This window comes from Aotus nancymaae, unplaced genomic scaffold (assembly GCF_030222135.1).
Source record: "Aotus nancymaae isolate 86718 unplaced genomic scaffold, 86718_ANA_hifiasm-v0.15.2.pri h1tg000002l, whole genome shotgun sequence".
Lineage (NCBI taxonomy): Eukaryota > Metazoa > Chordata > Mammalia > Primates > Aotidae > Aotus > Aotus nancymaae.
This window is the reverse complement of record NW_026988413.1, coordinates 24,566,547-24,594,528: the sequence shown is the minus strand read 5'-3', so window position 1 is coordinate 24,594,528 and position 27,982 is coordinate 24,566,547. Positions and strand designations below refer to the sequence as shown.

Genomic DNA, 27,982 nt, shown 5'->3' with positions numbered 1-27,982 from the left:
CCTGGAAAGGCATGAAGCCCTGCTAGTGCCTGGATTAACCCAGTGAGACCCATGTCAGGTTTTGACCTACAGAACTGTGATACAGCTTGGGTATGCGTCCCCACCCAAATCTCATGTTGAATTGTAATCCTCAGTATTGGAGGTGGGGCCTTGGGAGGTGTGATTAAATCATGGGGTGGATTTCTCACGAATGGTTTAGTACCATCCTCTTGGTGTGGTTTTTGTGACAGTGAGAGAATTCTCTCGAGATCTGGTTGTTTAAAAGTGTGTGGCACCTCCCTCCATCTCTTGCTGCTGGCTTCTCCATGTGACGTGCCTGCTCTTGCTTCGCCTTCTCCCATGATTGTAAGTTTCCTGAGGCCTGCCTAGAGCCAAGCAGATGGACAGCCTGCAGGACCATGAGCCAGTTACTCCTCTTTTCTTTATAAAGTATCCAGTCTCAGGTATTTCTTTACAGCCATGCAACAATGGTCTAATACAAATAGTAAGGCAATAAGCCACGTTGTGTGAAGTCAGTAAATTTGTGGTCATTTGTGACAGCAGCAATAGGAATGGAATACATTGCCTATCCCTGGTGAGGTGCCCTCTTCCTTCATCCCTCCATGGCCCAACTTCTCTGAAGGTGCTGCTGGCTGAGTCCTCCACAGGGGCAGTCACCTGTCACTCCCACGGAGCACCTTGGCCCTGCTCCTCATCAGTCCCCTCTCCAGGACAGCAGCCTGTCCTCTCCTCTCTCCAGTTGCAAATGGCCCTGTTCCTTAAAGGACCTTCTAGATGTTGTTTCTAATTCCTGGGATCCTTCGAGGTCCAAACATCACCTGTCAGAAAGATAGACCTCGGATGCCTTGGAGTGGGAGGAGGAGGAGGAGGGGCGTTCTTTCAAACTCTGGTCCCCTCTTCACCCACTTCCCCACACGTGGACTCGCAAAACACCAGCCATCTCGCTTTTCATGCCAAACAACGGGGCATGCAAGAACAAACAAGCGAGGCCACGGCCTTTCCTACCAGAACCAGGTATGCTTTCCGGCTTGTTTGTTTTCTCAGAATTTTAAAATACATCGAGTGTGCTTTGTTGAACTCCCCAAAAGGGGACACACTGGCAGCATCTCGTAAAGGTGTTTGATCAAACAAACAAAAGCCAAAAACAATTTTCTGATGGAGAATTTCTTGGAACTTGTATTCCGCAGAAAACACTTTGTAAAGTTTGCTTGTAACCACGCTCCATTATCTTCTTCTACAAGCCTCAGAAGTCTGAGGAATCTGAGGCCACCCTGACCTTTCTTTCCTCTTCAAATTCAATTTATTTTCCTGCATACTTGCTTTTTGATCATGAAAAAAAACAAAACAAAACAAAACATTGCCCTGATACTTTTTTCCCATATCTTTATTTATTTTTCTTGGGGACCTAGCAAGATCTTTTGGCATGAAAATCTGGATCTTTTCTCTCTCAGAAATATTTTCCTTATTGGATCCTGCTTATTTGTTTCTTAATTTGCTCTGGTCAGTTGCACAAGAGCATCAGTTATCTATATTTTGCTGGATCCTTCATATCTACCATGACTTCCCTTATAATGATCATATTTTTAATTTCCTTTTCGGGCACAAAAGCAAATCTTTAGAACAAGGAAACTGGGAGCTGAAAAGAGAGAGGTAAGAATGTCAGAGGAATAAGGAGCCTCTCTCAACAGGCAGCGGCAGGGGCGATGGCCGGAGCCAGGGCAGCCCGCAGGACACGCCCCCAGCCGACCGCCTCCCAAGCCTGTTGGGGCAGTGGAACCCAATTCCAGGCTGTCAGCAGAGACAGATTTAGCACCAATGATCTCATCTTGCAGAACAGCCCCAGGGCTCAGGGAAACATCATTTGGACAAGCTGGGAAGTGGATGTCACTGCTAGTCCCATAATGTCAGTGAAAGGCACAGGGCCCCTCTCTTAGCTCACCAAAAGGGAGCACCAAGACCACAAGGGACAGCAGGTACAGGTGATGGTGAGGGCATGGCTAGCAGGGAACAGGCTGGAGGTTCTGGGGCCTTGCTAGCCTGCTTTCCTCAGCGTCCCTAAGACCCCAGGCACAGTGAACTTAAGTTCCAGGACAGGTCCACAGATACCAACACAGTTCATTTGAGATGAGTGGCAAACTATTAAACATTCTCATTGTGGAGTTACAGCTTCTCCTGTCATGCCCACATCAGGACGTTATGTGGCAGAGTATTTATAAATGCAGCAGCAGGCAGAAGGTAGAGAGGGTGGGACACATTCCCTCTTATTTACTGAAAATAAGACCAAATCCCTGCTAAGGGGGGCAAGGTTTCCCTGTATCTCGCAGTGAGTCAGTGGCAGAAAAAGCTGAGAACTTGTCACCAGGTGCAAACCCCAAATCTTGCCACTGGCCCAGGCTACCTCTCCATGGCTCTGAGGTTGGTTTTCTGGCTTCCTTACCTGGAGACATTTGCTGGTCAGTTTCCCTGCAGTTTCTTAATGTATCTGGTAGTCAGATTCTCCTCTGGTTCCTGGCACAGAGGCCCCAGCAGCTGCCTTAATGCTGCCCAAAAGCAGTCCCAGGAGGGCAGTGGCACAGGTCCTTGGCTGGGACGGGGACCCCTTTCTCTGCTTCTGTAGCTAATGGACAGCATCCCATGAACCCTTGTGATGAAGGAAGGTGTGAAAATAACTAAGAAAAGCAGACTTGACACCTCTCACAAAGAAATAAACACGTTTCTAAATGTCAAATAAACGTAGGTACTTATGGAAGGCAGGACCCACCGAAGACAGAGGTCCGTATCACATTGCTTTTGGTGATGGATAGTGATGGTCAAGAAATATTGTCACATAAAAAAGGCCAGGTTTGTATTCAAGCACACCAGGGCCACTCCCTTGTCAGTTTCAGTCATATTAGAGAAGATCAGCTCCCTGAGAACAAGGGCTGGGAGGCTCATAAATTCCATCCTGGAAAGTGCCAAGGGAATGTAATGACGGGTTGTCAGAGAAATTAAAATGTACGAAGAATTTAGGGTGGCCACCAAAATAAAATCTCTCCCACCAAAGACAGCATGAACATTCTTGTGGTTAAAGGAAACAAAGTTCAACAAGTAACTCAGAATGACAGCATCCCTTCAAGTGAAGACTTTAGAGAAAGCTTCAAACAGAAATGGCAAAAAACCAGGACAACAATAAACACCTAGAAGCAGGCATTAGGGCTGTTCAGCAGAGCCCAAAGGGCAGGGGCAGCTTTAGCTGTGGGAGCAAAGAATCCCTACAGGGGTCAGACCCACAGGGCCGAGCCAAGATCAGATATCACACACACACACACACACACACACACACACACACACATACCCATCTGCAGCACTGGGGCATTTGGGAAAGACACAAAATTAGTTTAGATGGTAAAACATTTATCCTGTAGAGGCAACATGAGATTTTTTTTTCTGCAGTTCTTTTAATTAAAACTGAGCTCATAAATCAAAGCCCCTGTTTCCAGGCTGCAGGAGGTAGTAAGAGGAACCCTAAGCGTTGTAGAGCTGAGCCTTCCCCACCTGTCCTGCTTCTCTCACCCAGGTTATTCACCTCAATTACAGCCTCACACATGTTATAGGGATTCAGTGAGTAGCCAAGGGTGGCTCTGATGAATTACATCTTATCTTCTTCATTGGGATCTCTGAAGTTCTTCCAAAGAGATATTGAGGGCATGTACATACATACATACACACACACACACACTTAAATCCCACGAGAACTGGTTAGTACATCTATTTGGAGCATTTGCTGTTTCCCCTTCAGAGACTCAACTATGGGAACCTTCCACCCTCTGCATTTCTACCTTGCCTGGGCTCACATGGCTATCTGGATCTGTGAGTCTGAAGACTCTTCTTAAGTTTCCTAAACACAGAAGGTCTTAGGGATCTTCACCATCTTCTTAATTTGTTTTAGTTTTTTCCTTCTGGGTGAATCAAAGAATGCTCTACAGATGTGAAGTCTCAGTATCCTCAGTTCATTCATAAGAGAGATGGAAGGAGGGTGCCTACATTCCTAGGCTCATTACTCCAAAGGTGACATGCGTATGGATAAAGAATTTGTCTCAAATCAGAAGTGCAGCCAGCAACAAAATTAAGATCTCCTGGATGTTGGTACCAAGATTTTAAGCCACACCCAGCTCTCTTACTGGCTCTTAACAGTTTAGAGGGACAGATGGCCTCAGACACAGACCATAAGGATTGCAGGGGTACCTAGGAGCAGGCATAGGAGGCAGCAGGGTGGCTCTCAGTGGCTCCCGTGGCCCCTCCCAGCCCTCCTTGGGCTTGAGAGAATGGTTTTCGTGACTACCGGAGGAAGCACATTGATTTCCCACTTTCAAGCTGCCCCCCCCGCCCCCTACCCCCACTGCTCCAAGCATCTTAAAGCTCTTTATGTGCCTACACTCACATGGCTTCACAGTTTTAGGGGGAAATGAGGACAAAGAAATGGAACGCTCTCTAAGAGAAAATGTTAGAGATAGAGATGAACTTCATTTCAGCTTCTTGCCCAGTATCTAACCGTGATGCTGGGGACCACTCTGTCACTGCATTCCCTAACCCTACTGCTTCCTTCTGCCCCTGCCCCCACACAAAACAAGAATCCAGACAAAAGCACAGGTCAAGGGAAAAATAAAGGTCCCCCTTCCTCTGACCCAAGTCCCCTCAGAAACAATCAGATTTAAGGCAGAGAGATTAAATTATCGCTAAGCTAATTATGGGACTCACACTTACTCTGGCTGCAGGGAAGGGAGGTCAGCAAGCAAGAGGCATTAACATGAAAATTGAAGGCAGATGCAAGGAGCACTTAGAAAAGCAACTGGGAGACTGATTCCCCCCACACCCGGAGGAGAAAGAAGCCACTCTGGTGGTTGAGGCGCTGTCCATCTGGGCAATGGTCAGGGCGTTTGACAGCTAAATAGCTCCACTCTGTCATCATCCTGAAGCCTAAGCGAGCGAATCAGAGGTAAACTGATTAGATGGTGTGCTGCTGATCTCCCAGAGAGAACATGAGGGAGGTGGATGCTCCATCCAAGAGGGCAGAGCCCAGTGGTAGCAGCCCCAGGCTTGGGTACAGAAAACACTCTGCCAGTTCCTATGTGTGCATATGTGGGTGCTTCCCTGTACATGGATGAACACAGCTGTTTGTGTCAACTGGGTGTATGTGCATGTTTATGACCATGGATGTGTATATGGAGAGGGATACACAGTCATGCATGTGTGAGTATATCTTACCTACCTGAATATAGAAGGTGGAGAGCTTAGAAAGAATCAAAGTGCCCCTCGTTGCATAGTAGCAACTGGGCAACTCCTTATGAGCTTTCTGAGATTGTCAAGGCCCCTGCAATTGTTGTCACCAGCTCAGCCATGAAAATACATATTATGATACCCAGTTACAGATGACTGATGCTTCCCCAGGCATCATCAATACTATGCAAGTTTAAGACATGTTGGCCAAAAACTTGGCAGTCTACAAAATGACTTTGAGAGATAAAAATCAATGTTTTTCGTCAATGCAATCTGCAGGATGGCTTCCTCCACTCAGGATTCTGACCCTGCAAGTCTCTTGCCTTTTCCAGAGAGGAGCAGGCTGACAGGGAACCCTAACAAGGAGATGTACAAGCTTGTTTTGAGTCAGTAGTCAGCTTTGGGTTCCTTGTCCTGAGAAACGGAATTAATGGACAATATCCCGCCTGTGTCCAGAGTGAATTTTTTGGAACCCATGGTTGGCAAAGTGGGTTCAGAGGGAAAGTGGGGGAATCTTTGAAGCTTAAATTACTTAGGGAAAATTAATTTGGAAACGTTATTTAATTATAGGTAAAAGAAATGCTTCCATAAATTTGGGTAATTTAATTATCCAAGAGACATCTGCTGAGCACAATCTAATCATTGTATTTAAGTAGAAAAGTGCCCTCACTCTTAACAAAACTAAATCTGGGGAGATACAAACATTCAGCACCTGACTAATGAAAGAAAAAAATGATAATTTCAGTTTCAGTTTTAGGAGGAGAAAAGTAAATCACAAGAAAATCATCTAAGAGAGGATTTACTCTTTTAAAAATATTAAACACTATATTTGGGGTTGATATAAAATCAGCCATATCCTGTTTTGTTTTGTTTTTTTTTTTTTGCACATATTCTCTAACAGTAAGCAAAGAAGAGATCACAGGCTCTTTAAGTCAAGAAGCATCTAGCACATTATAGATGACCAAGAAGATAGTGCTTGACTAAATGTTGATGTTCACAAAAATAATCCTTATGATAAACTGTATGGACAGAATTATCCACAAAATATTCATTGCCTTTCTCTCCCACCATACGTACACACCAGCCCCTTTCCCAGACTTGAGGCAGGGTTACATTTTTCATACCATTCACTTTGGCTGGGCCAATAAAATGTGAGTGGCAATAACAGGGGCCACCACCAAGCAGCAACTTTAACAACCATGGCAAGGTTCTGCCATCTCTCATTTCCTTTGGCCGTGAGATCAACATGTCCCAGACAGGGGCTGCCCTTCTAAGTCTCCCAGATAAATAACATGGAGCAGGGTTGCTGCCAGCCCAGGGTGCAAGTGAACATGAGTTGAAAATAGGCTTCATTGTTGTTGTAAGCCACTTAAACCTGGGGGTCATTTGTTACTGCAGAATAACGCAGTCTAAGCTAGCTGATACACACACACACATGTACACAGGCACTGTAAGACCATAAGCCCCAGTGGTCCATCTTCAAATACACTTTTTATTCAGCCCTTGTTACCTTCAGGGCAGTACTATGAAGGCACCTGCAGTTTAATTGGGACAAGGTGTAAATACACTCGGGAAATAGATCCAGGTATATTAATGAACTGTATTTTCTATGTGAAGAAAATGAACAAATTCCTTTCAGAAAAACATATCAGCTACAATGTTCAAAGCTTCTATTGCCTGTAATTTGGGGATAATCAGAATGTGACTAAATAAAAACTCAACTTTATAAAACGGACACATTATAAGGCTATTAATTTTAGAAAATAATTCTTCATTTTAGAAAGACATTCATTATTAGTTTCCTATGATGAATCCACATTTCCTACTCCAAATAAGATAAAGAAGCCCACAGCCTGGATGAGGCAGGGAAGCCATCAGTATTACCAGCATCCCTCCGGCCATGGCCCTGCCTGGGTTATGGAGACTCTAGGGTCCCCAGCTGCCACACTAGCTCTACTTAAGGTCAACAGTGTACAAAACACTGGCCCACCTAGGGCATAAGCCAACACTGCCTAACTCGACCTCCCTGGATCTAAGAAAGACTCATTCTCCCTTTTTAAAATTATTATTATACTTTAAGTTCTGAGGTACATGTGCAGAACATGCAGGTTTACATGTGCATAGGTATACATGTGCCATGGTGGTTTGCTGCATCCATCACCCCATCATCTACATAAGGTATTTCTCCTAATGCTATTCCTCCCAATGCCCCCACCCCCTGCTACTCCACCCCTAGCCTCCCGCACCCGACAGGCCCCAGCGTGTGATGTTCCCCTCCCTTTGTCCATGTGTTCTCATTGTTCAACACACACTTATGAGTGAGAACATGTGGTGTTTGGCTTTCTGTTCTTGTGTCAGTTTGCTGAGAATGATGGTTTCCAGCTTCATCCATGTCCCTGCAAAGGACATAAACTCATCCTTCTCATGGCTGCATAGTATTCCATGGTATATATGTGCCACATTTTCTTTATCCAGTCTATCATTGATGGGCATTTGGGTTGGTTCCAAGTCTTTACTATTGTCTCTAAGTAAGTTTTAAGATGTAGTTTTTTCTCCCAAGTCTGGTATGTCTGGGGAAAGGCCCAGAACAATTTTGATCATAAAGACTGAATTAAACAAAATATTCGAGGTATGCTAACCTGATGCGTTTAAAATATGGTTATTTTTACATGCAACTTAAAAAAAATCTGTTTACTCACAGGAGATAACTGTAGTACAGGAATCCTGTTTCAGACCAAAATAATCATGGATAATTTATATGCTCTGTGGGGGAAGGAAGACCAAAATGGACAGAGCTGAATTATCACTTAGCTGAAATTAGCTGAAATGTTGGTCAGTTGCAAAAAGATCAGGTAAAGAATGTATTGACTTACAGATTTTTAAAGGCACACTGAAGATATCTAATCATGTTCATTATTATAAAAAAAAACCACAATGTATATAAGATGCCCATATGAGATCTCAGGTAGAATCCTATCTGGAGGCCAAAATGGCTATTTGCATCTGAGATCCCCATGGGAATACCTGGAACAAAGTAGGATTTGGTTTAAATTTGGGATGCAATGATGAGAGCAGGTCATCAAGTGGCTTCAACATCATTCTGGCCTCTCAGGTCCAACAATACCTGGGAACACTCACATGTAGCCACCTCCAGCCCCAGAATACTCATATCTTGGTGGGAAGGTAAAGGTGGTTAAGCAGAAAAACAACCCATCTCTTTCCTTCCAACCTCCTTACCACCAAAGCCTTAGAAGCCTTCTCAGGAGGGGCAAAACTTTCTGGAAGACAGCTCGACAAAGGTCCCACGGCCAGACATGGTAGCTTACCCCTGTAATCTCAGAATTTTGGGAGGCCAAGATGGGAGGACTGCTTGAGGTCAAGAGTTTAAGACCAGCCTGGGCAACATAGCAAGACCCTATCTCTACAAAAAATCTTAAAAATTAGCAGAGCATGGTGGCACATACCTGTAGTGCCTTCTACTTGGGAGGCTGAGACAGATGGGTCACTTAAGCCCAGAAGTTTGAGGCTATAGTGAGGTAGGATAGCACCACTGCACCCAGCCTGCTTGACAGAGCAAGACCCTATCTCTTTGAAAACAAAAAACAGTTCCCAAATGAAAAACTGGGACCGGGACTAGGTGAGGCACTGGGAATGTCAGAGGGCAGACCCAAGGGGGAGAGAGCCTGTGGGGTGGGGTAAAACCCCAAACTAACACCCACTTCTCACAGATGCAACACTTGGAGAGCCTTTCCTAAAGGGACTCATAAAGGAAACCCAGGAGGCCAACAAAATAGAGCAGGGTCCCCAAGCGGCTGTGCCATAACACAGGGCGTGGGGAATATGGTCTTTCACTGCACCTTAGTGAGCCTGAGACCCCGAACTGAGCAAGGGAGAGAATGCTACCTGGCAGTGGGTGTCCAGGGGTGGTTTTGGGGGAAAGAAGATTGCTCTTTGTAGATTCGTTGCATTATTTTATTAATATATATTTTTTTGAGACAGGGTCTCGCTCTGTTGCCCAGACTGGAGTGCAATGGTGCCATCTCGGCTCACTGCAACCTCCACCTCCTGGGTTCAAGCAATTCTCCTCCCTCAGCCTCCAGAGTAGTTGGGATTACAGGCACGCACCAGCATGCCCAGCTACTTTGTGTGTGTGTGTTTTTAGTAGAGATGGGGTTTTGGCATGTTGCCCAGGCTGGTCTGGAACCCCTGGCCTCAAGTGATCCACCCACCTCAACCTCCCAAAGTGCTGGGGTTACAGGCATGAGCCATTGCACCTAGCCCCTTTACATTTTTTTAAAAGGAGATTTGACTATATAAAGAACTACCGCACTTCCAAAGGGCGGTCTCCCTCATCTCCCATCCAATGGTACCCTTGCCCCAAGTCCCCATATCTATAAAGAAGTAGCAAAATCAGCACTGCCTCAGGCCTTCCTAACCCCACATCATCCCGAGCAAATGAACTGGTCAAGATGACATTTGTGGGCACATCTTCACTAAGTTAAAAGCACAATACTACAGAGGGACAGGAAGGAAAAGCAAGAGCGGAGAGGGTGAAAGTGAGGAAGGTAGGCAAAGGACTGGGAGAAAAGCCAAGGAGCTTGGGTTCGGGGCTGGACACTTAGAAGGAAAAAGTAGGCTGGATGTGCTGGTGGCGACAGGTGCTCCCGGTGACCGGGAGTCACAAGGACACTGACTAATTAGGCCCTCCGCTCCAGAGCACTTGCAAAGCAATCATGGCCCGTGACTAGGGAGAAGCTGCCATCCTCCAAATGGGTCCAGACAGGGACCCTGGATACCCTGTCACAGGAAAAATCACCCAGACCCACAGCACACAGTCCCTTAGGTTCTAGGAGGGCCAATTGCAGTGAGAAACCAAGATAAAGATGAGCCCAGTCTGTCCCAGGCAGCAGGCCACGGGTAAGTGGAAAGGCACAGCTCGGCTGCCTCCCGGAAAACCTCCTGCCCTCCCCGTGGCCGCCTCCCACTCAGCTGTGGGATCTGAGCTCCAGCATAATTACTCCTGGAGAAGGAAATTGCCCGTGGAGGCAGGTTGGTGATGTGAGAGCAGCCACACAGGTGGGAGGCCCGTTGTTTTTGAAGTGGCAGCCCCTTCCTTGGTATTTAAATTTAGCCAGGGCTCTTGAGGACTGAAAACATCAAGGCCTGGGCGGGCAGCCAGCCGAGGTTGAAGGGCTGAGCCGGGGACCGGCATCCTCCGCATGTCAGGGCCACTTCCACGCGGGCAGAGCTACAGGCAAGGGGCTGCAGAAGGGTGGATGAGACAAGTCCAGTTTTGCTTTCCTTGGTGACGAGGGTGAGAGGATTGGAGCTGCTTTAGGAAGCTGAATCTGCCATCTAGGATCCATCCAAACTGCTTTTCCCATCATGACCCGGGAAGATGGATTAAAGAGGGGAAAATCAGTTTCAGCCGCCCTAGCATGGACATCGGGACCTGAGCCAGGGCAGGGGTGGAGAGAATGAAAGGAGGGTTCTGACCAACAGGCTCCAGGGTAGGTACAGGAGGCCTGGCCACCACCTCCTCCCTCCATTGGGGAGGTGACCTACCCTACAGCCCGGGAGCCAGGCCTTAGGTAGAGTCTGTGATATCACTCTATACGTGTCCCAGGACAACCTCAGATTAGACTGTGTGACCTCTGGGGAGTTACCCAACCCCTGGGCAAAATGGAAGGCGTAACATTTACCTCAAAAGAACACATTGAGGATTGCACACGACAATCAATGTAAGTAACATGCATAAAACATCTAGAACAATCCTGGTGCCCACATGGTGTTCAAAGCTCAGCAGTTCCCTCTGCATCACCTCTTTTCTGCCAGCCCCAAAGTCCAAGAACATGACCCCTTCCTAAGATGCTGGGTGCTTGCTGACAGAGGCCGAAGGCAGAAGGCATGGATTCTCCATGGCCACAGAGTTCTCGGCAGCTACTCATTCAAAATCTAAGTGTCTCTTGTACATCATCGAGCCCCTCCCTCTCCCTAGATGAACGGAGCACCTGGGACTGCCTGCTGAGACCCAGGCCTCCTTGTCGAGGAAGGTTCCTCGCCCCTGGTCCTATGGGTGTGGCAACTGCTTCACAGCCTGCTGCTCATCCTCTGGATTCTCTACTGTGTTTGCACAATCAAAGCTGCAAGCCCAAAGACAGGATTCAGTACCTGGTCCACTGTTGTTCCTGAGGAAGGCTGTGCCCTTTCCCACACTACTAAAAGTGAACTTGAAGTTTGAAAGTACGGGTTCAAGTCCCCTCCATGGCTAAAAAACAAAGCCCTCGTGTAGAAGGCAGCCTCCACCATGGCCCCCAGTGATCCCCACCTCTGGGTATTCATGACCTACAGAGCCCCTTCCTGGAATGTGAGCTGGACCTGGTGGTGGCTTCTAAGACAGAATACAGCAAAGGGGATGGGGTGTCACTTCTGAAACCAGGTTTCAGAAATATGATGGCTTGCACCTTGCTCCGCCTCTTTCTCGCCACCTCTCTCAGACATCTTGTGTGTTGTTGTGCAGGTGGCCTCATGGCGGGGGTCCACGTGGCAATGCGGGGATCTCTTAAGTGAGGACCTGAGGTTAGCCGACAAACCCGGGAGTGACACTGGAGGTGGACTCTTCCCCTTTCTGGTCCTGAGCCGTGGGATGACTGCAGCCCTAGCCAACGCCTTGACCCTAAGCCAGAGGATCCAGCTGAGCCGTGCCCAGATTCCAGACCCACAGAAACTGTACGTATGATGATAAATGCTGTTCAAAGCCTCTAAGTTCTGGAGTAGTTTATCACATGGCAATTGATAACTAATACACCTGTGTCCCCTGGGCCAGGAGAGAAGGCATGGCATGAATGTGGGAGACTTGAGAGACCACTTTTAAAAAGTCACCATGGATACTTCTATGAGAAGCCAGAACTGCTAGGAAAAGTAGCACCATGACATCACCAAGAAGCAAGCCCAGTGGACACCTTCCCAGGAAGTTCCCTAAGAACAAGTATGGACTCTCAGCAGACCCACAATCAGAACATCAACTGGTGGGCTGTGAGTCCTTCCAACTGCTACTGCCTTCCCCATCAAAGCGGCTGAGGAAGTCATAGCAATTGCTGATAACAAAGACCTCCCCTGGCTCTACCCTCCCTAGGAGTCTTCACTGGTACTGACCCCAAGATTCTATTCTCCTCCCATCCAGAGTCTAGCAGGTGTGACCCCAGCAGTAAAAGGGCCACGTACGGTTGGGGGCTCAATCCCTCTTCCTCTACCTCCTCCCTCTGCCTCTGTACATCATGTCTTTCATCCTTTGCCATCTTTGTTGTCTTGGTTACATGGCCAGACTCTTGATATGCTGCTAGTTTCCATTTTAATGACATGTTCTTGTAAAGCACAATATTTTACTTCAACTGCATGTGTCACTGGATAAATTCCTCCAGTGTGTCTGACATTTGTGTATCAGCTGACTGAATGTGCGCTGTGATTTGGGGTGTTTCTGCAGCACTTTCTTCAATTTTAATGTTTTGCATTTTAATTTATGATCAGGATCTTTCTATACCAATGTGTGTATATATACACACATATGATTCACAAAAGTGGCACATGTATCAATAAATCTTGCATTGGCAAAGCTCATTTAAGACGATCTCTTTAAATCATGTGCACTAGCAATGATCACTTGGAAAACAGAATGACAGGTGTTTCTGAGAAACTCTTTGCTGGGATCTCAATGCGTGTTTCAGGAGGAGAATGCAACAATGCCTAGCTATTGGCTGCAGCAGAAACTTCACGATGAGAACACCTCCCCGGGCTTGTTCAAGTCAGCATGGAGGGACCACTCAAGTTCCCCCAGGGACATGCAGGGAAGGTGGGCGGGCCTCAGGGCAGAATAGTGAGAAATGGAAAAAGATAAGAAGAGGGCCCATGTGGCTACACTTAACATCAAAAGGATGATTGAGTGAGGACTTAATAGTGTTCAAGAATATAAAATATGTCTAAGAGGACAGGAACCAGCTTAGTTGCTCTTCTAACTGAGTACAACTTGGGGAAAAGGCTTAAAACACAGCAGAAGAGACTGAAACGAGGTGGGAGGAAGGCCCATGAGAAGCAGATGCATTGGCATAAGGCAAGATCAGTCGGACAGGCCAGTCTTAGGACTCCCAGGCTGGAAGGACTAGCAGCAGAATATGATCTCTCTGTCTGTGGTTCACCGTGAAATCAGAGGAGGGAGGGTGGCCCCGTGGCACATCTGTGGGATCTTCTGCCTGGAGCCCTTCAACCTCAGCCTCCCCTTCACACAACCCACAAGGTAAGGTCTATGGAGGCTTAATATTTGCAAAACCAGGGATGGAAAATGCAGAAACAGTGTAGCAAATAGATGGTCTTTTCCCTTCATGGAAATCGGTCAGCCCTGATGCATCTGCATTTCTTTCCCTTTCTGCTTGTGATCAATCACACATGAACCCACGGCAGCTTGGGCTGGAGAAACGTATAGCACGTCACAACTACCTGACCAAACTCTGTATCAAATGCACATACCCTCTGCCCTAACCACAGGTTGAGTCTATTTGGCGTCCCAACATTGTATCTCCATTCGATTTCCTGACACTTCCATCCATCTGCAGGGCTTTCTGTGCCATGAATATTTGTTTTTAGTTAAAGTGGATTCAAATTTCCAGAGTAATTTTAGGAAGAATTCCCAGACACATTTAGGAAGTAGCAAAGCAGCGGCTGGACTCTGATCTGGTATTGCTTTGTGACTCAAGCACTGAAGGCACACATATAGCATCTGTTCCTGAGAAGCAATGTTCACCCCGGGTGGGTCTCCCTCCACTCCACTCCTGGCTGATACCCCCTTGTGGACCCGTGCTGAGGGTCTAGGGAGCACAAGCAAATTAATTTTAAAACAGGCTAGAGAAAAAAATTTTAGGAAGATTAAATTAATCTGCATGACAATTCCCAGGAAGAATGATTTTTGTACTGTCTACTCCCATTGCCTCTCCAAGGGGACACGTACCCAGGTCCTATCCAGAGAGGCTGGTATGGATTAGTCTGTGCACAGACACGTGGATGCACATCCTACAACAGGCTAACAGCACGGCCAGCCAGAGTTCCGCTTAACCAACATCCACACAGCGCTCCACCCCCTTAGGTGTGAACAGTTTACCCTAGCCAAAACATTCAGAGACGATGCAATCACCAGCGAGAGGAGCAATCACACCTCAAGTGGAAGTTTATGATGTTTTAGTTCACAATGAACATTAGTCTTTCCCACTAATGTCAGGCAGTAATTCACCGCTGAACAGCAGCCATAAAAATGATCACTTAGTGAAAGGAAAGCAAGAGGCAGAGAAAGAGAGAGGGGGAAAAGATTCCAGCAGAAATATTCAAGCAAAGAAATCTTGTCCTTCTGAGACAACACTGACCTGATTGTCCCAACTCAAGTCAAAGGTTTCGGTTTGCTTGGCCCCAAAGCTAGTCAAGATGGCACTTGCCTTAAGATTTTTACCTATAGTGAAAATTTTAACAGTCTGTGGGTTATTGCTAAGTCCCTAAACACCTGCTCGTGACTGTAGCATTTATAGGCCACATTTCTTAACACACGTACCTTTAAGGCTCGCCACAGGAAGAGGCTGCCAATACCATCTACAACACACACAACAGAAAACATCAAAGACATCTAAATTGGTACTCTCCTCACTTCCCTTCTCCCTGCCTCATGTGATGTGTGCACTAAAGGAGTGAAATTATGGTCGTCAAAGACAAGGTTGCAAATAATTGGGACTCACGCCTTTCATACAAAATAAAAAGTCAATAATTTTGAGGCCAGCCCACAGATAGCTCAGTCTAGCTCCTGGGCCCCTGAAACTCACAGCAAACACTCTTACTCCCAGCATCCCCCCAACCCCCCTCCTGCCCACCCACCCCCATTGCCAGTCTCTCGTTATACTGTAAAGAGCTCTGGAAAGCCCTTGATACACACAGGAGATTATTACGGGGCTCGGAGAAACCAACTCTGTAATTATGGCTACAGTATGAGTTCCATTATTCTCACGCCCTGGCCTCCGTCGTTTGCAAAACTTCCAGCAAAATCCTCCTGCAGCTCCATGACTTGTCCTGGCTGGGCCTCTGCCCAAAAGGCGACTGTGGTCTTGATAACCTCTGGGAAAAGCGAGTCGGAGTCATTACAAGGAAAGGGGAGTGGTGCTCAGCGAGTGAGCAGGGGTGGGGAATTCTATTGTTCAGAAATAAATAAATAAATAAACGGGCCACTGTAGCTTTTTATTATTTCAAACAACAGACTCCGAGGCCCAGCCTTCCTTTCCCAGCTCAGACTGTCCCCTTGGGCCAGCTGTGCTGAGTCTGCAGGCGCGGGAGCCAGGCCTGAGCAAAACCATTAAAAGGCTGCCACTCGGAGCCTACAGAGCAGAAAGTTTGGCCGCCCCAGTGGCCTGGCTTTCCCCAGGAGGATGGAAGGCTCATTCCCCCCACCTGACCCTGGCGCTCTTTACCTTTCAAATGTTTCTGCCTCACCATCCCCACCACTACTCTGGAAATTAGATAGAATGCCCCAGATGGCTGAAACAGAACTGTTCCTCTATCAACCTAACGAAGTGAAAGATGGGAATGCCTGCCATTGATGAAGCCCCAGCCTCTTGGTGGGGTGTTGCTTGTGTCACCTGTCACTGCCTGCCTGATCGACTGCTGGGCTCTGTCCTCACCTGCCTCAGGAGGGTTGTCTCTGAGCCCCTTGCTGGCCCAGGCTCCTGGGGGTGTCCTCATCCCAAACTCACAGTGCTGCATTTGACCTCCCTGTCGGGGAACAGATTTAAACAGGCTTCCACAGGCGAGAGAGCACCAGCCACCAAATGCCTCAACCCACCCTTGGACCAACAGCACAAAAATGCAAGTTGACTATCTTGGGTTTACAATGCAGCCATAGTCAGGAAACACCTTTCTTTTTCCAAAAGAAAATAACTGTCTGTTTTGTTATGTGCACTGAACTCTCAATGTTCATTTCATTGATAACATTCACTGCCCAACCAGCTCAGACAATGACAAATTTAAAAAAAAAAAAGTCTTTATCCGGGGTCTACTCCATCCTGCCAGTTAGTAAATGGTCCTCTGGCAGCTGGTAGGAAATTCAGTGGGTAGGACTCTTTTAGGGCAAGGCAGGAAGTTACTTCTCCATTGCACTGAGATTGAGCTTACTGGAGAAAAGTCAGCAAGGCACCCCCCATACTGCCTCGCTGACTTATGTACTCCCAATAGCGCTCATTCACCCACTGCAGCAGGCGAAGCAGGTCTCAGTGCATGAATTGTACATAGTGATGCCTCTGGTATTTAGAATTCACTTTTCCAGCAGACCAATCTCACCACATCCTAGTGAATAATTGAGCTATCTGAGGTCCCTACCCAAAAGCGTGTGGACTGATGCTTTCAGACACAGTTTCAGTGAGTTTGGCTATCTGGTTTCCTAGCCCACCAAAGCTGGAAGCCGCAGAATGAGGGAGGAGGCAGGGTGCTGAAGTCAACCAGGATTCTTGGCAGCAAATGGAAGTGATGAGTGGCCAAGTGCATGAGAGGAAGACCCGGGAAGGCGCAACAATCAGACACAGGAGCTGTGTGAGGACAAGCCCATGTCTCACAGTGTCTTCCCTGGGCATCCAAAAACTCAGTTCAGTATGTGAGCAAAAAATCACAAGGAGTTCGAGGCAGCAAGAAAAATTCCATCGTGTTTACTGTCTTCTTTACTGAAAGGAAGTATGAAATAGAACTCTTTGCAGGGAATGATGAAATACAGTTCTTAAAGATGTGTACACAATGGTTTTGCTATGTTTTAGTTGCGACACTGAGGGTGGTACACTCAAATTAGGTGGTTACTTTCTCCTGGGCAGTACTGGCTGCGTGGCGCATCGTGGGCACCAAGCTTGCAGAGCCCCATGGTGTTTGCCCAGTGCTTGCTGTTTTCTTTCCCAGTCACTTCCCATATAATGACTCCACACACAAGTTTCCAAGTCACAAACACACACCGGGGTGCCTGCCTCTCGTCCTCCACATGCTCCCATTCCAGACACACCACCTGTCCACAGAGATGCCAATAGAAACGACTGCTGGCCTGTTACCCTGTAGGATGATAAAATAGACACAGTCCTCTAAATATGCACAGAACACTTCCTCTTGACCATCCAGAGCTACCAGCCAGAAATACAGCAAAGGGAGATGGAGGGATTAAGGCTCAGTCGCAATCAGGCAGGGCCTCTTTACTCAATCTGCATCACACAATGTCCAGGGAACTCCAAGAGAGGCCAAAATAAAGCAAGCAAGAGCTCCACATGGAATCAGCAACATTTTCTGGGAGAGGACTGTAGTGCAATTATTGGCCAACAGAAAACAAGACCTCCTGCCTACCATCTTAACAGGGCTTTTAACCCAATCAAGAAGGGCATGCGCTGTAGGGCCAGCTCCAACTTGTGAGATGAGGAACATCAGCACAGAACACCCCTGGGTAGATGACGGCTCCCAACACAGCTGATGAGCCAAGATGGCCCAGGACCCCAGAACCTGCCAGCTTCTGGAAGACGCAGGGGAAAGGTCAGGTCCCCAGATCACACCATCCGACCTCGCCAGAAGCAATTTCCATGCCTCCATTGCACCCGAGGTTTTCTCATCCCACAGCTTGGCTCTGGGCCCCATTAGCAACTCTAACAGGACTGCGCCTTCCTCCATCTGTTCCCTGAATGGATTCCAGATGACGCAGCAGGCAGAAGGGCTGGAGCAAGGGGAACAGGCATGTCCCTTCCCCCTGCCCACCTTCCCCAATTGCCCAGACCTAATAAAACCTTTGCCTTAAGGGCACAAGCCCAAATGGAACACAGTATGTGCCATTTAGAACAACCCTGCAAGGCTGGTCTGACACCTCTCATGGACACATGAGCTCTAGGGAGGAGGTGATTCCACACACTCGCCCCGCAACCTCCGCACAGAAGCACAGAAAGGACACAATGAATATCATGACCTCAATAGCAGCGTATCTCCTTAGCTCAAACCTGGATCACCTGCCCACACACCCAAGGTAGCGAAAAGACATAAGATAATATCCATCCCAGAGGGACAGTCCAAAAGGACCGCACCTCATTCCTACCTTCTTCAGCTTGCCACTTTTGGTGCCCACAAAGGCCAGAGAGTGATTCTTGTAGACATACGCGATGACAGAAGTCATGCGGTCCCTGTCCTCCGTGAAGACGGGAATGCCGCGCACCATGTCGGACACTCCCAGGGGGGCATTCATGTCCAGGCCACAGAAGTTATCATCAATGGTTAAGAGCTGAAAATTTTAAAAACAGAAAAATTAGAAGGGAGCGTCAGGGAAATTGGCAGAAATATCAAGTCAGAAAACTATGAAGGAAGAAGAATCCTTAGAGGTGAATCATCTGGTAACAATCCCTCTTTCTTACATGAAAAACAGCACTCCAGAGAAACTAGGTGACCTGTGAAGAGGTACCTGAGTGGGCAGGTGCAGGTACATGGCAAAAAAACACAAATTCCCAGGTCTTTTCCACCCCCCTCCCTTCCCCCTCCCCTCCCCTCTCCCCTCCCCGCTTCCCTCCCTCTCCCCCTCCCCCTCCATGGAAAAGCTCCAGGCCAGCCCACAGGAGCAGGGGCTCCAGGCCACTCTGCTCAGGCACAAGAGGGATGTGGTCTCCATATCTTGGGCAGACACACACACACGAGGACTCAAAAGTGTATACTAGGGAACTGGAAGCATTAGTACGTAAGTATCACTATCACAACAGAGGCATGTGTGGGCAGTCGGCCGGGGAAAGGAGCAATGAGAGAAGGAATGTTCCTGATTCAACTCAGTGTGCCACAGCAAGTGCTTCATGAGCTCCGACCTCAGGCTTCCTGTGTCTTTTAGAGCATCGTGAAGAGGAGCAGCCCTAGTCCTGCCATGCCTACACCAGCACTTCCCAAAGTGCCATCCATGGAAACCCAGTCCCCTATATGCCCTATGCAAAAGGGCTCCACAGGCAAATTTCTAGGAAAACCTTCTAACACCATCTAAGAGATTCATAATGATTAGTTACGTGAATGGTCTGAAAAGTCCTTTTAAGGAGAAATACGTTTAGCCTTATCTCAACCACTCCTAAGCATTTCGTTCACTGGACCGTTTTTGCTGTTGGTGATGGTTGGTTGTTTGTTTGAGACAGGATCTGACTCTGTCACCCAGGCTGGAGTGCAGTGATACAATAACGGCTCACTGCAGCCTTGACTTCCCAGTCTCAAGCCATCTTCCCACCTCAGCCTCCCGAGTAGCTTGGACCACAAGCATGTGCCACCACGCCTGGCTAATTTTTGCATTCTTTGTAGAGACAGGGTTTCACCATGTTACCCAGGCTGGTCTCAAACCCCTGGTCTCAAGCAATCCACCAGTCTCAGCCTCCCAAAGTGCTAGGATTACAGCTGTGAGCCACTGCACCCAGCCACTAAACCATTTTTGACTGGAACACCTACTATTGTTCCTTAAAGAGAATATTCTCCAGATATGCGGTGAGATATTGACCCTGACTTGCTTGCTCCTGACTCCAGGAAGTATAATGTCAAAAGTCAGGAAGCTTTGGGGCCAGCTGCCCCACCGTATCCAGTGGAATCTCTCTTTCTCATACCAGGTCATCAGGTCCCCCATGAAACGGAGGGTCTCAGCTGGGCTCTGTGGTGCTGGGAAGGGGTGAAGACCCCGGCAGTAGCCGGTGAAAAGCCCTCGGCACTCCCCACAAGCAGCTTGGGTCTGGCACACACCCCTCTGGAGTGGATTTTCCGCCGTGTGTTGGAAGGACTATGTGGTCTCAGAAGAGTTACTCTGTTTTCCTGCGCTTTTATTTTCTGCTCTATAAAGATGAAGGAAACAATCCCTGCTTTTTGATGGGCTACCATAAAGCCTATTGCACTTGTGCCTGTAAATGTCTTTGGACTTTTCAGAGAAAGGGGTGAAATAAAATACAAGGTGTCACTTTTTTAAAGCCTTCAGCTCGGCCAAAGGAAAGGGCACCTGGAGAACAGCAGGCAGGCTCTCGCCAGGGAGTATGTGAAGCCGGTCCACAGGCCTTCTCCAGGCCCCAGAGGGCTCCTCCCCTCCCTCCCAGAAGGGGTGCAGACTGGCACTGTCCCTCCAGAGAAGGCGATCTGCTGAGCATCTGAAGCCTCTCTGACTGCTCCCCTTCTTCCTACAGGGTAAGGACAGCCAGAGCGAAAAGGGGGAGAGCATGGGCAAGCCCGAGCAGGCCACGTGCAGAGTGGGTATCTGCTCCAGGCCTATGATAGCCTCTGGCCTCTCTTGCGTGGCCTGCACCATCAGCCCAGGACAAACACAGCTCTCTCCCCTTCCCTTAAAAAAAAAAGTACTGGCCAGGCATAGTGGCTTATGCCTGTCATCCTGCCAGAGGCAGGTGGATCATCTAAGGTCAGGAGTTCGAGACCAACCCCAACTCTACTAAAACAAAACAAAACAAAAATTACAGGAGTCAAATTTACAAGGGAGCTTTCAAGATTTAGTCTGATCTTTAACATTCTTCCCTAAATAAGGAGATGGGGAAGTAGACCGGAGGCGGAGGACTAAAAGGAGGTGCAGAAGAGAGGAAAGACAAATCCAGGCAAAGGGGAGAAGATGCCCTGTCCCTGCCGGATGTGACCACGGCAACCTGCCAGGCCTTCCGAGGGCAGCCTGGGTGCTAGGCATCCTCGTGGCCCTTGAATGTTTCTGCTTCTGGTTCACAAGGAGTTCGCATCTCTGACTTTTTCGGGCCTAAACTATGCTACAGGGACCTCTGCCATTGCAAACTCTGTACATCACCCATTCTGGTCCATTTTCCCAGTAGATGTGGCCGAATGACTGTCCACACTGCACAGGGTGGGGACACTGAAGCAGGGAGAAAGGGAGTCCACGTTTCACAGTTCCCCACTACCTCTGCCACAGACAGGCCTCATTAGCCTGGGGAGGTTTCAGGCCTCTCAGCTCCCCAAATTGCATTTCTGAGTGGTCAGGATTACCGAATACAGTTCTTCCCTTTGGCTGGGCACACACAAGCACATCAACAGCCATGTACAGAAAGAGAGTATACATTCGGCCAGTGGCATCATTCACTCACCAGAAGGTCAGGGACCTCTGTGAATCTCCTCCTCTCCAGCACCTCACACGGCAAGGAGCCCAGGTGAGACTGGACAATGCCGGCTTTCTCCCTAAGTTTCCCCATGGCTTGGCTTCTCCCTCTGAATGGAGCCCCAAGTGATAAAGGTGGCATTGAGGCCTTTGACCAAGCACTGTCCAGGTCTGCATGATTGCTGAGGTCCCCCAGCTGTGGCAAGAAGTGGCACAGCTTTGTTTCCTCGAAGCTGGGGTGATGGGGCTGGGATTTTTAAGGTTGAAGCAATGGAAAATTCTCAGGACTTGGGTTCGAATGGCAGTTCGGCTGCTTCCCCAGTCGCACAACGGGCTCCCACTGTTCTCCAGCCTGACTCTCCCTGGCTTTGGCGTAGGTAAGTTCACAGGAGCGAAGGCACCTGGTGAGCTGGGAAGCACTTCAATGTAAGATATTTCATGTTGATTTCTTGTGAATGGAAATCCTACCTGGAACAGGGGTAGAATGACTGCAGGGTGTGGCCCTAGCATGCCTCTCAACCACAGCATGCACTGCAAACACAGTATGCATTGCTGGGTCTGAGTTGAAACCACCAGGTAATTATAGTACCTGAAGCAGGAGAAGGGAGGGTCCCCCAGGGCCTATAGACCTGGGAGGTGAACATATAGGGAACAGATGCTAGGGCTGCCTGCACCCAGGAAGGGCAGGCTAATTGGTTGAAAGCCTTCAACCGGTGAGCATTGGTGTGGCTTCCTGAGCACCCTGGGAGATGGGGGAAGAGAGTGTTTGCTCTAGCCCTGGCTGAGCCTTCCCCTGGGCCCCATTAACAGTGAGATTAGAGCCACAGCCAGAGGAGCCAGGTCCAGACTGCTGTGATTAGGAGCCCAGCCGTGCCCTAGGCCTGGGGCTGGCCTCCTGTCACTCCACAAATACACAAAATGTTGGCCATGGTTATGATGTTGCTTGTTTATTAGAGGGCAACTCCACTCTCACAGGGAAAGGAAATAAGGGCCCATTACATGGGAATTTATGTGGAGCCCACTTGACAACCCCGTGGACAGACCCAGAAGCCCGGACAGGGCCACACTCTCCGGGTCCCTATCCGGAAGACACTCGATCTTTTTTTCACTGGGTCAAATGTCCTCATAGAAGGCACTGGGGTACAAATTAGGATGGCTGATCCACTGTGCTCCAAGGACCATGAGCTCAAGGACAGGGACCATGTTTTATGCATCTTTGTATCCCTAGCTTAGTGCCTGGCTTATAGTAGGCTAATAATAATACATGTGTATTAAATAGATGAGTGGATGGATGGATGAATAGATGGATGGGTGGGTAGGTGGATGGGTAGGTGGGTGGGTGGATGGATGGGTGGGTGGGTGGATGGATGAATAGATGGATGGGTGGGTGGGTGGATGGATGAATAGATGGATGGGTGGGTGGATGAATGGATGGGTGGGTGGGTGGGTGGATGGATGGATGAATAGATGGATGGGTGGGTGGATGGATGGGTGGGTGTGTGGGTGGATGGATGAATAGATGGATGGATGGGTGGGGGGGTGGGGGGTGGATGAATAGATGGGTGGGGGGGTGGGGGGGTGGATGAATAGATGGATGGGTGGGTGGGTGGGTGGATGGATGGTGGATGGATAGATGGATGGATGGGTGGGTGGGTGGGTGGATGAATAGATGAATGGATGGATGAGTGGGTAGGTGGATGGATGGATGGATGGGTGGGTGGATGAACAGATGGATGAATGGATGAGTGGGTGGATGGATGGATGAGTGGGTGGGTGGAAGGATGGATGGGTGGGTGGGTGGATAAATGGATGGATGGATGAGTGGGTGGATGGATGGATGAATAGATGGATGGATGGATGAGTGGGTGGGTAGATGGATGGATGGGTGGATGAGTGGGTTGGTGGGTGGGTGAATAGATGGATGGATGGGAGGGTGGGTGGGTGGATGAATAGATGGATGGATGGATGGATGAGTGGGTGGGTGGGTGGATGAATAGATGGATGAATGGATGAGTGGGTGGGTGGATGGATGGATGGATGGATGGGTGGGTGGATCAATAAATGCCTGAGTATCACAGTGGCTAACAGTAGTGAACCAGAACCAAAGTGCTTAGGTTTGAATCCCAACTCTGCAACTTAATCCTATGTGACCTTGAGCAAGTCACTTAACCTCTCTGTGCCTTAATTTGTTAACTGTAGAATAGGGATTAGAACAGTAGTACATACTGTATAGTACTGTGGTGAGGATTAAATGATTTAAAACATACAGAACAATATCTGGCACTTAGAGTCAGTTCTGTGGGAGTTTTGACTGCTGTTGCCATTAGATGGGTCAGATGACCTTTGTGGATCTCAGCATCTTTGAGGAAATTCATGGTATCTATCTCAGAGATGTCATCAAGATTAAAGGGGCTAATGTGAAGATGAAATAGCAAAGGCAGTTCTTCCCAAAGATCTTTCAGAATCAGATAGACATTTAGCCACAAAGCTGAATGAAGGAGAAGGGGAATGGTCTCAGATCCAGAAAATTGATAGCTGTTCATTAGAAATGCAAATTCCTGAGCTCCACCCCAGACCTACAGGATTAAAAAGTCTGGGGTTGGGGGCTCAGACATCTGTGTCTTCACACCCCTCCAGGTGATTCCAACCCTCTCTAGCTAAGGTTTAAGAAGCACTGGCCTAGATCACCACAGAGGGCCCTTCCTAGCTGAGGGCACTGCAGAACACAGCATGTGCCTAGCATCCCTACTCTGGAGCAGCACCCTGAACTGGACCTGGATGCAGACAGCCCCCACAGCAGCTTCCCTGGGGGCCTGCCATGCAGCATGGTGGTGGTGGAGGTGCCGTGGGGAGCTGGAGCTGACAGTCCGAATTACAATCTAATAGCTTACCGCGCTTCCCTCGTGCTCCGCGGCAAAGGTTACTGTGCAATTACGTGTCGCCACATACAAATGACAGAGCAGTTACGGTTACTTTACCAATTACAGGGAAATTGCTCCCACACTGCAGAGAGACTGGCACTCTGAAAAGCTCTATCATCTCCATGAAAAGGGGATTTTAAATGCAGACAGTGTCCTTCCTCCAGCAATTCCCCAGGCTCGGGGGCAGAGCTGCAAAGCCACTGCCCAAGGACTCCAGAAGCATCTGATGGTCTCTGTGGAGACTCCTGGGAAAGGCTGGAGGAGGAGGCAGACCTGAGGAACAGTGGGGGGATCTCCCCAAGAACCCTCAGCATCACCCCCAACCCTAGGCCTCAATGACACACTCAAGGAATCAACTATCACCCACCCCGACAGCCACACCAACCCATCTTGAAGGCCACAGGTGATGAGGCATGGTGGGAGCCTGATCCCCAAATCCTCCCCTGACCCCTGCCTGCACAGCCCCTGGCGTGATTCCTGATTGCACCTACTGTGCCAAGCGAAGATGTTTTAGCCCCGGCCCTGGTTTGCCTCACCTTTGCAAAAACCTCACATTGAGTCCTTATTATGGAAAGGTCAGAACCAAGTCAGAGCTCAGTGGCCCAAATGCAGTGCTACTGAGGTGAAGGTTAGCAGATCCATCCCCCTGTGGGCCAATTAGCTTAGCTCTGGGACACAGTCTCTTCCATAGCCACAGGCTGCCCTATTACTGTAGGCATCCACTGTTTACAAACATCCTAAGCTGATCCTAAAGAGGCAGACCAGGTGACCAGCAGAGATGGGCCATGCAGCCAACTCCCCCAGCCTCATGTACCTGCCCAGCTGCTCTGGGCCAGCAGCAGCCATCTCTCAGCCCCAGGATGGAAGACAAAGTCAAACCTGGTCTTCTCATTGCTCTGTGGGCAACTCCTGTGGTCCGAGAGAGAGAGAGAGGATTTCTCTTGTCTGGGAGAAAACCAACTCTCTTGCCCTTCCTGAATGGAAAAATATAATCTAGCCTCATGCACCTCCACAGCTGGGAAGCCCCCACTCCTGTCCATTGCATGGGGTAAGAAGACATCAGATTTTCCCAAACTCACCCATAGTGGGGCCAACTGGATCTTTAGACCAACCTTTTTCCACCAAACCTTTGGTTCCCTGGGCTATTGGAACTCCCTGCATTCAGCAAGGGAAACAGGGATTGGATAATGACAATGCTATTTACTTTTTCTCACTTATTAATTTGCTTAAGAACATTTATGAAAGACCTAACTAAGCACCAAGCACTAGGTGAGCTCCTAAGAATGTAAAGGTGGAAAAGTCTCGGTTTCTGGCCCAAAGAACTGCCTCTTTCCCAGTGTGGGGATGGACAGACCTGGGCCATGACTAGACAAAGCCATCTGGATCCTGCTTCAGTTAGGTGCATGGGGGAGTCCAGAGAGTGGGCCACCAACTGCCTTGAGGAGCAGGCATGACTTTGAGGAAGAGGCGAGGTTTAGGCTCACATCCAAGTTCTTTGACTTATGAAACAGTATTCTACCCCTCTTTCACATGTCATATTTCAAACGCGGAAAATCACTCAGGATCATAAAATCCAACTGCCCCATTTTACAGAAGGGGACAGTAGGGTCTGGAGAGTGAGGTGCCTCCCCTAGTTACCTATTAAGTTGCCGAGAAAATAGGTACCAAAACTCCAAATTCCCAGATACAGGAAAAAGAAAAAACTGATCTTAAGTAGGGGTTTCCTCTGGGGTCGCTAGAGGGTGGTCCCAAAGATAATCTGCTCCAGGATCAGAGGAAGGCAGGGGACTGCTGGGGAAGATCCTATGCGTCCACTCCCTTTCCCAGCGTCAGGGATGAGTGCTCTGCCATCTCCAGAAAGCAGAAGCAACCAACTCTCCCCTCCTGAGGAGGCCCTTGGCCAATCATCCAAGCTGGGCTTCTTCCTTTCCTGGGCCTGTGCATCCCAAAGGAAAGTGAGAGCTGACGTTTTGAAAAGAAATTCAAATTAGAAGAAAAAAGGAAGGTAAGTCCATGAGCTGCCTGTTGATACAGAAAAGAAAAGGTCTTTATATTCTTCATATTAAGCAGCCCTAAATTTCTTCCCATTAATTACACTTACACACATACACACACACACACACACACACACATATCCCAGGAGCTGACCATAGCACACCTCCACTGGAAGTGGGGAATCAATGAATTACACATGTGGGATTTCTTTTTAAAGGGAGATATTGATCAGATAAACTGTAATCGCTCATGTCTAAATGCAGGCTCCAGTTGTAAAGCTCTGCAGTACAGGGAGATAATGATCACCCACTTATTGGGAACCATATCTCAAATATGACAGCTGACCCCTAAGGTGTTCATAAATACACAGAATGCATCCACCCCTTGAGATGATGCCGTGTTTACTCCACACTACCTCCTCAGAGGTAGAGGTAAGAGGAGAGGTTCCACAGGGTGGTAGAAATATCTCTGGGAGTCTCTAGTAGGTTTAGGTTTGGCTTGGCAGAAAGCCTATTATTCTATAAGATATTTCCATGTGCTTGAGTGATCATTTTTGTAATGATCAAAAAAGAAAGAAGAAATTACAAAGACCTGTTATCCTCTGATTGCTTTACTGTTCTGCCTAAACTATTCTTTCTCTTTTATGACTTCTAGCCCTCTCCGGAAGGTCTGCCTTCAGACACGTGACCTTCAGGCACATGACCCATGCTGGCCCTATGAGATTGAAGTCTCTCAAAAGCAACCCAGAGAAGTCCTGTAACAGGTGAAAGTTGACCCCTGAATCCTGGCTGTGAGCACAGGCAATGGAAACAGTGCTGGAGTGAGTGCTCACCCACTCAGTTACTAGTGCTTCATCTCAGAATGATTCTTTCTGGTGTCGTTTTCAATGAGATCGTAGGGAAAACAAATGAGTACAGAGAAAGAGAGGGAAAGCCAGCAAGCCACAGCCACAATAACCCAGTTAGACAAACAAGTCACTGCAGGGCTTTGAGCACTAGAGAAAAGTGTCTTGGGGTTGGAAAAACAACCCAATAAATTACAGCAGTTCCCTGATCCCTGGCTTCACTTTCCATGGTTTCAGTTACCGCAGCCCAATCAACCACTGTCCAAAAATAGAGTAGAGCACAGTAAGAGACTTTTGAGAGAAAGGAGACAACGTTCATAGAACTTTTATTATAGTATATCATTATAACTGTTCTATTTTATTATAACTGTTAATCTTCTGTGCCTAATTATTGATAAATTAAACTTTATCATAGGTATGTATGTGCATTAGTCCATTTTCACACTGCTAATAATGACATACCTGAGACTTGGAAGAAAAAGTTCAATGGACCTACAGTTCCTCATGGCTAAGGAGGCCTCACAATCATGGAAGAAGGCAAGGAGGAGCAAGTCACGTCTTACATGGATGGCAGCAGGCAAAGAGAGAGAGCTTGTGCAGTGAACCTCCCCTTACAATACTGTCAGATCTCATAAGACTTATTCACTATCACGAGAACAGCATGAGAAAGACCTGCTCCCATGATTCAATTACCTCCCACCAGGTCCCTCCCACAGGGAGGAATTCAAGATGAGATGTGGGTGGGGACACAGCCAAACCCTATCAGTATGCATAGAGAAAAACACAGTTTATATGGAGTTTGGGACTGTCTGCAGTGTCAGGCATCCA

The 27,982-nt window shown here is 48.1% G+C and overlaps 1 protein-coding gene across 2 annotated transcripts in view; it reads right to left on the bottom strand.

The window, feature by feature from the left end:
• PLXNA4 (plexin A4) overlaps positions 1–27,982 on the bottom strand; it is a 456,164-nt gene that overhangs the window by 352,818 nt on the left and 75,364 nt on the right. For both annotated transcript variants that reach the window (XM_064373437.1, XM_064373439.1), the window contains exon 3: positions 18,383–18,565. In XM_064373437.1, coding sequence (XP_064229507.1) covers positions 18,383–18,565 — 183 coding nt within the window. The remainder of the gene's footprint in view (positions 1–18,382; positions 18,566–27,982) is intronic.